This window comes from Staurois parvus, unplaced genomic scaffold (genome assembly GCF_062004578.1).
Source record: "Staurois parvus isolate SC_StPar_1 unplaced genomic scaffold, SC_StPar_1.0 ptg002140l, whole genome shotgun sequence".
Lineage (NCBI taxonomy): Eukaryota > Metazoa > Chordata > Amphibia > Anura > Ranidae > Staurois > Staurois parvus.
Genome location: NW_028319936.1, coordinates 2,852,743 through 2,865,221, shown reverse-complemented (window position 1 = coordinate 2,865,221; position 12,479 = coordinate 2,852,743). Strand labels below are relative to the sequence as shown.

General features: G+C 39.6%; 1 protein-coding gene across 1 annotated transcript in view; it reads right to left on the bottom strand.

Annotated features, from left to right (window-relative positions):
- Positions 1-12,479, bottom strand: part of STPG1 (sperm tail PG-rich repeat containing 1) — a 196,003-nt gene that overhangs the window by 47,868 nt on the left and 135,656 nt on the right. The window contains exons 7-8 of the mRNA XM_089665192.1: positions 11,002-11,170; positions 1,706-1,896 (exon numbers count right to left, since the gene is read on the bottom strand). Of these exons, the coding sequence (XP_089521318.1) occupies positions 1,706-1,896; positions 11,002-11,170 (360 nt within the window). The remainder of the gene's footprint in view (positions 1-1,705; positions 1,897-11,001; positions 11,171-12,479) is intronic.

Here is a 12,479-nt window from a genome sequence, read left to right as displayed (position 1 = left end):
GTTTTCTGCACAACTGTCAGGTCAGCAGTCTTTTCCATGATTGTGATTCCTACTGAACCAGACTGATAGACTATTTAAAGGCTCAGGAACCCTTTGCAGGTGTTATGGCTTAATTAGCTGATTAGAGTGGGACACTTTGAGCCTAGAATATTGCACCTTTTTACAATATTCTAATTTTCTGAGATTTTGAATTTGGGGTTTTCATGAGCTGTAAGCCATAATCATCACAATTATGACAAATCACTGCTTGAACTATCTTGCTTTGCATGTAATGAGTCTATCTCATATATTAGTTTCACCTTTTAAGTTGCATTACTGAAATAAATAAACTTTTGCACGATATTCTAATTTTTCGAGTTTCACCTGTATATTAAAAATTAGCTTGGTCTAAATCAAAAACGTAACACAGAATTTCATGGCAGTCAGTGTGAAACCTCATATTAATGGATCAAAATAGAGAACATCGAACACTGGAATGATGATGTACCTTGTCTTAATGATCAACTGGCAACAATGTTATCAATTTTGTATCTTTCCAATTAAACTGAAGAAATATGTGTTTTTCTGATAAGCACACAACTACTCTACTAACCAGGACTAGGCACATCTGCTCCAGAAGCATCTCCAGCCCAACAACTTGTGTTGGATACAAGGATACTCCTTGTAGGAGAAGATCTGTTGTATTTTGGATTCCTTATCACAAGATGGCGTGCGCTATGTTTTGGTTTGATATGAGTATGGGGTGATCTCATGGTGGAACGGGGCAGTACCCCCTTCCTTGCTGTCTACTTTGGGATGTTGGTCAGTAGTTGTTTTTCCCCCTTCCAAAGTTTGGATTGGTGGTGGGGAGGTTCACCGCAGTCCCGCCATTCAGTGTGCATGCATGGGATATCGGCCAGCGTTTTGTGGCTACTGGGAATGCGTGGCCGATTATCAGTTACTCACAACTGCACCCCTTGAACCCCTGAAGAAGCTATAGTGTGAAATGCTTTGGGATCTGGCACCCCCTCTTACAGAACGACATACTTATTTGCTATATAGTACCATACTGTATTATAAGTCTACTAAAGAGGGGAAGTGCATTTTGGGAGTTGTGACACTAATGACAAATATGAGGTTCTGCTCTTTTAGTTTGTCTTGATCTTACTATTTTTAGGGGAGTGCTTTGCCCCATCAATTTTAGTTAATTGAACAATAAGAGTTGTTGATTTTATTTTAAAGAGTGGCTGTCTCTGTCTTTGAGAGAAGGTATCAGCACCGTCAAAATCCTAATTCTTCCTTGTTCCCTTTTTTGACTGATTTTTCATGAACACGGATGTGGTCACTGAACTTACCAACTTGACCTATTATTATTATTTTCTATTGACCCTCACACTGACAGATACCCACACAGCATAATGCTGCATTTGACCATGTGAGCTAGTGTGGATAATTTACTGATTGGCTTTTAGGATTCAAGTTTACATCAGATAATCAAATTAGGCTATATTAAAAACTAGCTCGGTCTAAATAAAAAATGTAACACAGAAGGTCAAGGCAGTCAGTGTGAAACCTCATATTAATGGATCAAAATAAATAACATCAAACACTGGAATGATGATGTACCTTGTCCTAATGACTGGCAACAATGTTATCAATTTTATATATTTCCAATGAGAATGAAGAAATATGTGTTTTCCGATAAGCACACAATTACTCTACTAACCAGGACCAGGCACATCTGCTCCAGAGGCATCTCCAGCCCAACGACTGGTGTTGGATACAAATGCAGAGCTGGAAATGTACTGTTTGGGAGGTCCATCATAGTCCACAAGTTCATAATACCCAGGGCCTGGAAAACTTGGTGTCTTGGGAACTGGTACCGCGGTGGCTGAGAAACAGAGGTAATGTTTCCTCCTGAAACACAGCAAAGTTGTTGTTAGAACTGGTCAGTATGAAAACCTTTCTATGAGAAATATAATTGACGATATAATAAAAATTATGATCAATATAATGAAGAAAATTGTATTCTGTTCTCTTAAATAATATTTTAGGTATCATTTTTTTACCACAGCTATTGGGAATACATATACTTTTTTCTGAATTGCTTAAAGCTCATTGTTTTGTTAAATAAGATGCTTCTTTGCAGCTTCCACACTTCTCAACAGACTCAAAACCAATATATTATCACCCACAGAAATTCATTGTTTCAATACTACTAAACTATAGCTGAAGATTTTATAGGAAATAGATACTGTCATTGCAGTTATGTTATGCTTTCACTGTCTCTCATGCCTTATAAATGCATGCACACCTAAAGGTTATTTTTCTTTCACCTTTCTTTTATAAATTTTTGCAGATGTCAGTGATAAGACCAATCAAAGGTGTCAGCTCCACCAATCAAACCCTGTGCTTTTAATATGGTTATGCGATAACTTGCTTTGTTTCAGCACCCAGTATAGCTATGCCTCCATATGTGCCTGTGGACAATCATTTAAACAGCAGAAGGATGAGTGGGTAACCACACTGCACTACCTAAAATTGAGCAAGCTTTCTTGTGTCAAAGTGGTGACAGTTCCTGTGGGAAAATCTTTTTTCTGTGATACCTGATCATTTCAAGATTCCAGTGGGTGAACATGGTGGCATCCATTCAAGGCTGAAAAATCAGTTTTACATAGACCTCTTTAAAATACTCCATGGTATTAGCAATAGTAGAAGGTGGATCGATCAAAAATGTTTAGCATGTTGAAAACTGAGATGAAATCTCAGAGGAATGAAGTGGGCTTACTGTCGTCAGTAGAAAGAAACAAAAGGTACAGAACATGAGCCTAAGGTGACAAATAACTGAATCTTAGGCTGAACACTGCTACAACATACTGCTGACACAGTAGGTCAGTTTTACTGTTCTAAATATGATTACTCTTAAAGTCATTCCTATACAACAAAATAGGTGTACAGTAACAAACTGCCTAGAGGGGACATATTGTTGACCTCGGAAATATCTATTTGGGCTTTACTGAATAGCAAACCTTTTACTAAACAATCCGTTATAACTGTTGAAAGTTCCTAATCTTGCAATGATTTTGTTAAGCAGTTATTTCCGTGCCACCATTGTCAGCAATCCAAATGTAAAAGTATCTAAACATTTGTAGAGAGGAGAGGAGATCATAAGGTTTGTTTGTTTAGTTAATCTTATTTTGGCATTGTACATGTGCCACTACTTACATTGTAGTAGATTGTAGGCTGTGGCATGCTTAAATAACTGCAACTGAATAAGAAAGTTTTGTAATTATAATATTGGACAAGAAAATGATTAACATACCCAGAAGAAGGTACATGCACAAACCACCTTTAGCAGCTCCTTAGTTCTAGAAATTACTCTAGAGCAGCAATGGGTGTTTACATAAATGTCTACAGCTTTATATCATCTCTATGGCTTCTGTTAGAGAGTAAATGTATCCATAGTCATAAGTTGACCATTACTGCATTTTAATAAGACTGGGTGATCAGTTGTCTGTAAGAAGTATCAGATCATTGCAGATATCTCTGGACAAGGCCTACTTAATGGTTCCAATGTAATACAAAATTGTTCTTCCATTTAAAGATTTTCCCCACAGTAGATTTCTGCCACTTGATGCCCTAAGTCTGATGGCCAGCATCATTCAATCCATTTCTTATGAATCCTGGCTGTCTAGGACCTGATCGGGCCTGTGACAGTGAAAGGAGCTGCCTTAATTTGTGTTCATTTCTATCTGCCTAGAGTTCAGCTTTAAGTGTTTTCCAGTTGAATACCAGGCAGATATAAAAACACCAGTGAATCCAGCAAAGGATTCATTTAAAAAATAATTAAAGCTGAAGTTTAGTATATGTTTTTAGGATACAGTACCAAACTCATTAGGCATTTGTAAGGGTGTGTATCCCATTTTCCACAAGCAGATGCTTCTGTTAAAAATAGTCCTTGCCTCTTTCAGAGCCACCAGATACTGCCTACCTATTAAAGTTTAACATCAGCCTCTGCTATTGAGAACACTTGCACCACTCGCCTGCCCCTTCAGCTTTCTCTGTCATTCACAAAACTTGCATTACTACTCTTCCTCTATGTATTGCATTCTGTGTATGGGCAGTGGGGATCCTGTCATTCAACTGCTCCTCCTCAAGTCTCAAAATGCAATACATTGTGGTAGAATAGTAATAAGTGCAATATGAAAGGTGGACGGGGCAGCAGGAGGCAAGTGCAACTTTTCTCAGCAGCAGCAGCTGCTGTTAACCTTCACAGCCCAGGAGTTCAGCCTCTCAAGGCAATATTTGGCAGCTTTAAAGCAGACATTATAGGGAAGATTTTTTCCAGAAGCAGCTCCCAGTAAAATATATATGCCAACTTCAGCTTTGAAGTAAATCTAAACCCAATCACTAAAATCACATAAGTTTTAAAATATTAATGGAATTCAAAAAGGTGCTTTTAGTCTATTTAGTCCTTTCGCTTTCACCATTGTAAGGTTAATATCAGAAGCTGCAAGGGTTTTACACATATTGTAGCAACCAGGAATTAGTGTAAATTTCACAAGCCAACTGTTGGCTTTCAGATGGAAGTGATTTCTTACACTGATCTATGGAACAGCCGCCCACCATGTTTCCCAGGCTGCACTGTCCCAGCTGCATACCCAAAACTGACAGGGCAGGTGTCGCTGGGTAGAGAAGAGGGTGACCAGTGATTTTCCATTCCCTGATCTCCCCTAGCTAGTAAGAACCCATACGTGACGAGGATTATGCCACTTCTGGTTTTAGGTGTCACTTTCACTGGCTGCTGTGGCCGGGGAAGATTCAAATGAAGTACGATCTGTGTTCCATTAGCTTTAGGGGAGGACTGGGGAGGCTGATTTTAACCTTACAACAGGCAGCACAGTGGCTAAATGGTTAGCACTTCTGCCTGGCAGTACTAGGGTTGTTGGTTCAAATCCCAACCATGGCACCTCCTGCCTGGAGTTTGCATGTTGTCCCTGTGCCTGCGTGGGTTTCCTCCGGGTACTCCGGTTTCCTCCCACACTCCAAAGGCATGCTGGTAGGTTAATTGGATCCTGTCTAAATTGGCCCTTGTATAGGAATGTGAGTTAGGGACCTTAGATTGTACGCCCCTTGAGGGTTAGGGACTGATGTGAATGTACAATATATATGTAAAGCGCTGCGTAAATTGATGGCGCTATATAAGTACCTGAAATAAAATAAAATTAAATAATCTAATAGACCCCTGATGTATCAGTAAAGAAAACCTGTCACAGCAAAATGCTCATAGGCGGCTTGTCAAAAAAAAGTTTAAAAAAATAAAGTTACACCAAAGCACAAAAACCCTCCCCCCAAAAATGTAAATCATCTCCCTATATACACAAACACACATGTTGGGGGTGACTATGTCCAAAACTGTTGCCTGTACTATACATTACTCACCTGTACTACACATGTGCCATGAGCGAGAGCAATAATTCTGGGGAAATTTATGGTTAACTGTGAACGTATGACCTATATAAGATTTTAGAGCATTGCCTATAGGCAAAATGGAGTTTTGTCTCCTTTTCATGAGTGCCTGCAATTTTAAGATTTTACAGGTTTGGTATTGATTTACTGGATGTAAGCTCATCTTTTATATTTTACCAAATACATGGGCAATATATTGTGTTTGTGTGTACTAAATTAACATATTTTTTACTGAACATACAGTATGCTTTTGATAAACATGTGAACTAATGTCATGTGATATAAAAAAATCTAACCATCACTTTTCTGTCCCACCTGTATGTATTATTTCTGTGTTGTATTGAACAGCATCAGGTTACTATTGTTTTGATGTATGCTGACATATAGTGGTGGGTTTGGTCTACTATATCTTGCTTACTTGATTGTTTTCTTCATCTGCCATTCCCACCTGTTTAATGTTAGTTTGATCAGTTCAAGCTAGACTCGCTGGGATGATTTACTAAAATTGGAGAGTGCAAAATCTGGTGTAGCTCTGATTGCACAAATCAGTTTCCAGGGTTTTTTTTGTCAAAGCTTAATTGAACAAGCTGCAGTTAGAAGCTGATTGGCTACCTTGCAAAGGTGCACCAGATTGTGCACTCTCCAGCTTTAGTTAAACAACCACTCTGTGTTTCTTTCATGGTCCCTTAGTGTTAGTTCCTTGGAGAGACAGGGCTTAGGAAAGTCATTGTCTTCTTACACTTCAATGTCTGGAAAAACATCATCTGTGCTGCAATTAACTGAAGTAAATTTGTGATGAATTAAACTTCTATTTTTGAATAAAGAATTAAGCTGTCTGTGGATGGTGCAAAGTCAGCAGGTGACCATACTATCCAGACAGACTGGGTCTAAGAAAGTATGGCAATGTATAGAAGAGCATTTGAAATAAAACTACCATTTTATTTTCCAGGGACCATACTTTAGGAAAATGTACTGTATAATGTTTGGACTGTTTAACTAATCTTCCGGCCTAAAATGTGCATTTTAACAAGTGTGCAATAGATGCAAAAATGGCTCTGGCAGTGAAAGAGGTAAATATGCATCTTGTAATAAAAGCATGTCTGGGAATCCTTCCTTGAAAGTCCCTATTCAGGCACTTCTTATTATGGAGTGACAACTGTCTTCTAGTTGTGCACTTGTTACCCTGTCATGTGGGCCCCTGATGGGGACAAGTCCACCACTGTCACCTTCCAGAAGCTGATCCAGAACAATTACATGCAGTCAATGCTGGAGCAAGTGCACATGGAAAAGACGTGGCTGAACAAAGCGAGAGAAGATCAGCAGCACAAAAAGATACAAAAAAAAGATTTAAAAAGTGAAAAATTTATTTTATTTTAAGAAATAGTTACATAGTTAGTCTGGCTGAAAAAAGACAAAAGTCCATCCAGTTCAACCATAACAAAAAAAAAAGTTATAATCTTACACCCACAGTTGATCCAAAGGAAGGCAAAAAAAAACCCAGCAAAGCATGATCCAATTTGAGAGACAGGGGCGGACTGACAACTCGTGGGACCCCGGGCAATAGGGGATCATGGGGCCCCTGTGTCATTGCCCAAACTCAAAAAGGCCTATGAAAAAGGTACCAGGGGCATGTCATGGGGCCCCCTACTGACCCTGGGCTCTCGGGCAGTGCCCGAGTTTCCAAATGGTCAGTCCGCCCCTGTACAGAGAACATACTGAAATGAGGAGAGTGTAGATTGGTTACTTTGCAATGCTCCTACATTGTCCAGTCACAGACTAGGGTAAGTCTTTCCTCAAGCTGTATTACTCAACTGCAGTGAGCCTTCACAGACATATCAATAAGTGTAGAACCCAGCTGTTCTGTCTTATAGGGGTGCCTGTGTCATATATTGCTTTCAGAGAATTACAAATCTTTTGGAAGGTAAGGTAGTTAACATATATGTTAATTCAAATGTGCATTTAGTTGTTAACATTAAATTCAACTTTAGGAATTAAACCAGTAGTTAACTCTCTATTTGAACTTGTACCTACACGTAAGCTTACAGTCAGGCTTACCTGTAGGTACAATGAACATCTCCTAAACGTGCATCCTTTGCAAAATACAGTGCCTTGAAAAAGTATTCATACCCCTTGAAATGTCCACATTTTGTCATGTTACAACCAAAAACATAAATGTATTTTATTGAGATTTTATGTGATGGACCAACACAAAGTGGCACATAATTGTGTAGTGGAAGGAAAATGATAAATTGTTTATAAAGTGTTATAAAGTGTTTTACAAATAAATATCAAGTGTGACGTGCATTTGTATTCAGCCTCCGAGTCAATACTTTGTAAAACCACCTTTGGCTGCAATTACAGCTGCAAGTCATTTTGGGGATGTCTACCAGCTTTGCACATCTAGAAAGTGAAATTGTTGCCCATTCTACTTGGCAAAATAGCTCAAGCTCTGTCAGATTGGATGGAGAGTGCCTGTGAATAGCAATTTTCAAGTCTTGCCACAGATTCTCAATTAGATTAAGGTCTGCACTTTGACTGGGCCATTCTTGCACATCAATATGCTTTGATCTAAACCATTCTATTGTAGCTCTCGCTGTATGTTTAGGGTTGTTGTCCTGCTGGAAGGTGAAAATCTGCCCCAGTCTCAAGCTTTTTGCAGACTCTAACAGATTTTCTTCTAAGATTGCCCTGTATTTGGCTCCATCCATCTTCCCATCAACTCTGACAAGCTTCCCTGGTCCTGCTAAAGAAAAGCATTCCCAAAACATGATGCTGCCACCATCATGTTTCAGAATGAGGATGGTGTGTTCAGGGTGATGTGCAGTTAGTTTTCCGCCACACATAGTGTTTTGCTTTTAGGCCAAACAGTTCAATTTTGGTCTCATCTGACCAGAGCACCTTTTTCCACATGTTTGCTGTGTCCCCCACATGGCTTCTCATAAACTACAAACAAAACTTCTTATGACTTTCGGTCAACAATGGCTTTCTTCTTGCCACTCTTCCATGAGGGCCAGATTTGTGGAGTGCACAACTAATAGTTGTCCTGTGGACAGATTCTCCCACCTGAGCTGTGGATCTCTGCAGCTCCTCCAGAGTTACCATGGGCCTCTTGGCCGTCTCTCTGATTAATGCTCTCTTTTTCCCGGCCTGTCAGTTTAGGTGGTTGGTCATGTTTTGGTAGGTTTGCAGTTGTGCCATGCTTATTTTCAGATGATGGATTGAACAGTGCTCTGTGAGATGTTCAAATCTTGTGATTCTTTTTTATAACCTAATCCTGCTTTAAACTTATCCAGAACTTTATTCCTGACCTGTCTGGTGTTTTCCTTGGCCTTCATGATGCTGTTTGTTTACTAATGTTCTCCAACAAACCTGAGATTAAATTACACACAGGTGACTTCTGACGGTGATTGATTCCACTAGACTTTAGTTAGGGGTATCAGAATAAAGGAGGCTGCATACAATTATGTTCCATTTTGTGTTAATCTATCACATAAAATCCCCCAAAAAATACATTTACGTTTTTGATTGTAACATGACAAAATGTGGAAAATTTCAAGGAGTATGAATACCTTTTTCAAGGCACTGTATTCACGTTGGCATGAGCCGATGACGCCACCTTCACTGTGCCGTGGAATGCGGAGCGCTGTGCCACTTCTGCATGCATGAGCAGCAATAATGTCGTTGAGGCCCAGCTATTTAAACGGTGAGAGCCTGTGATCCTGGAAGGAAGAGCGGGTGAAGATGAAAGCCCCAGCATCGGTGACAGAATGTCACTGGAGGACTTCATTTGAAAAATAAGTTTGTCATAATGTGCTAGTATGCGGTGTCCAGATTTTTTTAATTGGCCAGTTCACTACTTCTTTAAATATAAAAGTACCACTAGGTGAGCCAGAAATAATTTTCTAAAAAGATATACTAAGGTAAGAGTTCATTCGCTAAAGACATACTGCCAACACTCAGTGGAAGCAATTTCTTTGTTGAATGAACGTGGAATGTTTATTTCATGCAGTGGGGCGGTAACATATTTTATTTCTAGTGTTTATTTCATTCTCATTACATTTTCTTGAATTTTTGATTTCCTGTTTTCATTTGCCCACAGTTAGTTCGTCACAGAATAAAGTGAAAATGTGCTCTAGATTTGCATTCTGAGGTAGACATGAAGTTCTCATGTGGCCTTTAGGTCCACTCAATAGGCTCCTGCCTCCACTACTTCCTTTCATTCTTCTTTGCTCTTTCATTCCTAGGTTGCAGTATAGAGTTCACTGTACAGAACATTCTACCAAAATTGTCAGAGCATTACAGCAGAGAAGAAGACAACCTCTAGGACATAGGTATTCAACCTTTTGAGGAGTTAGGGCCACTTAAGTTATTTGATTACTAGTCATGGGCCACAATGAAATGGTTTTAAAATTTTGAATTTTTTATTTTGAATAGCAGTCGCTGAATGCTGGTGGGAGGGAGTGAAGGAGAAACTGGCCTTCAGCAGTTGCAGGGGGAAAACGGAGAGGTTCAATTCCTGTATATGCTGCCCCCCCAATCCAAGTGTAAAACAGAATGTGACAGGGAGGCCACACGGGCCTCCTAGAGCATGGGGTGGGGTTGCAATTGCAACCCCTGACACTACACCACTAATGTCTCAACTATGGGGTTTTATTACCCCCCAAACCGCAAATGTAAAGGATTCCTTACTGTCCTAAGCCCACTATAAGGCTGCTTTCTCACTGATATGCTGTGGTTTACCCACACCGCGGGTGCAGCACAGTGCATTGTGGCTTTCCTGCGGGTTTGCTGCTCTTTGCAAGAGACTTCTATAATAACTTGTGGATGTGGTGCACTTTTCTGAAAGTGCACCAAAACTCTTGAATTCAGTTTGAGGTGGAGGGCTGTGAGGGCCACATGGCCCATGGGCCACAGGTTGAGAACCTCTGCTCTAGGGCATGATCTGAAATAAGATTTTCACAGTACCTCAAGGTAAGAACCACCCTGCTTACATGAAATGATAACACAGGCAGCCATGGAGGAGACACATATACTCTATAAGTTATAGGGGGTGATCAGTGGTATCAAAGAGAAGATGCAGTTGATGATTTTGGTGCACTGATATGCAGTGAGAATGGGAATATCCTCATCCCTACATAATAACATAACCAATGATATATTTGTAGCACTCTCCTAGAACAAGATGCCGGTATTTTTAGTTTTTGGCTCCTTCTGCAATCAAGGGAGCAGTGATTGTTCAGGCAAGCCTGTTCGGGGTTTCACAGACTGTGAGTTTGATTGCTTCCCCTTGCCTCTAGAAGATGTTTCTAGATTTTAGGGAAGGAGAGTTCAAATAATCAGCCTAAATTTTGATCTGGGGAGGTGTGCCCAGATGGTGACTGGGAAGCTGATAAAGAGTCTGGAGTCCTAGAGAGAGGGTATTTGGGAGAGAACCAATTAAAATCAGTGGGTCCTATGAAGGTAGTGCAATATATTGCATGGCTGCAGCCAGTCACACCAGTACTTGAGGAAAGAGTAGTTAGATTCTGAAAATACAGCTTTCTGATAACTCACGGAAAAACAGTCTTCTTTCCTATTTCAGGGCATCCAAATGGGTCATAGCTGGCTGGTCCTGGGTTATTCAAGGCCATATTCAAAACATCCCGAGTAGTCTTTGACTTGAAGCATGACACCAGAACCTTAGGAGATTCTTTAGTTAGCGAATCATTGACTGTATAGTGACCTAAAACAACATAATGTTCATTTATTTAGGGTTTACTCTAGGAATGTTAAGCAACCTGTTCTTTTGTGTCTTTTGGGTTTGCCCACTTTTTTTTAAATCATAACTTTGCAGAATTCAGGGCTTTGTAACTTTCCTACTAATTTCAGTGAAACTGTACTTATTTATTATGTTTGCTATGCTTTCATTGCTAAAGCCGTAGATATACAATTAGTTTAGAAGGATTGTATTAGTATTAAGCAAACAGCCACATAATGATGACTTGTAATGTCTAGAATGGACTTCCTACTAAAAGCATCCAATATAACCAGATTTGTCAGCATGTCCTAAAAAAAGAATCACTAACCCTACCTGACCCTATTCAATTCTTGAAAACCAATATATACAGAAATCATATTTATTTAAGGCAGACTTTCCTCCGTACAATCACGAACAAAGTAAAGCCAAAAGGTTGTTGGAAAAGGTTGTTAAAAGACCAAAACTGTTCACTTGCAAGAGAATTTGCACTTTGAATCATAATTTTCCCACAGCTTACTGAATGAGGTGAAGTGTTGCTGACTTTCGACATCCAATCACATTAAAGAAAAAAATGCCGTTTTTCTATTTTCCTTGCACTTGATTGGGTATTTTCTGCAAAGTGAAATTGTACCACATTCGCTAAGCTCTGTGGAAAATTCTCATGCAAATGCAACTACCCTTGGAAAGTGCAACTTCAGTGCAAAGTGAACTGCCTATTTCCCTTTTATAAATCAACCCTATTTATTATTATTGGCAGTCGTTTATTTCCAAGAATGTTGCTCCCTCTTCAGCATTCTCTCCTCAGCAGCCATTTTAAGAAAGTACTAATTATTTTTCTCTCTATAGTTCCTAGACTACTTACCCACTGCCAGCAACAATGAGCAATAATATTCGCGCATGAACATTTAGACCACTAACCACAAACTGTCAGAGAAAAGAAAAAAAAAGCTTTGCCTGGGGATGTAAAAAGAAATGTCATGATATCTTGCTGTGCAAGAAACTGAGATTTTGATTCCACTACCCAGTTTCTATAGGCAATGGTGAAGTAGCCTTTACTTCCCTGGTGCACCCTGGGAAGGCAACATCACCATTGCCTATAGAAACTGGTTAGTGGAATCAAAATCTCAGTTTCTTCTGTCAACAAAACTGCTTTTTTAGCTATTGTACACTTCCTGCAATGCATGGCAGTGTACACCTCAGTTTATTATGCAACCAAGGATGATGTAACACCTATGCGCATGTGCAGGAGTTACACCATTAGTGGCTGCCTCATAGCAGACATGGAGGACACCAT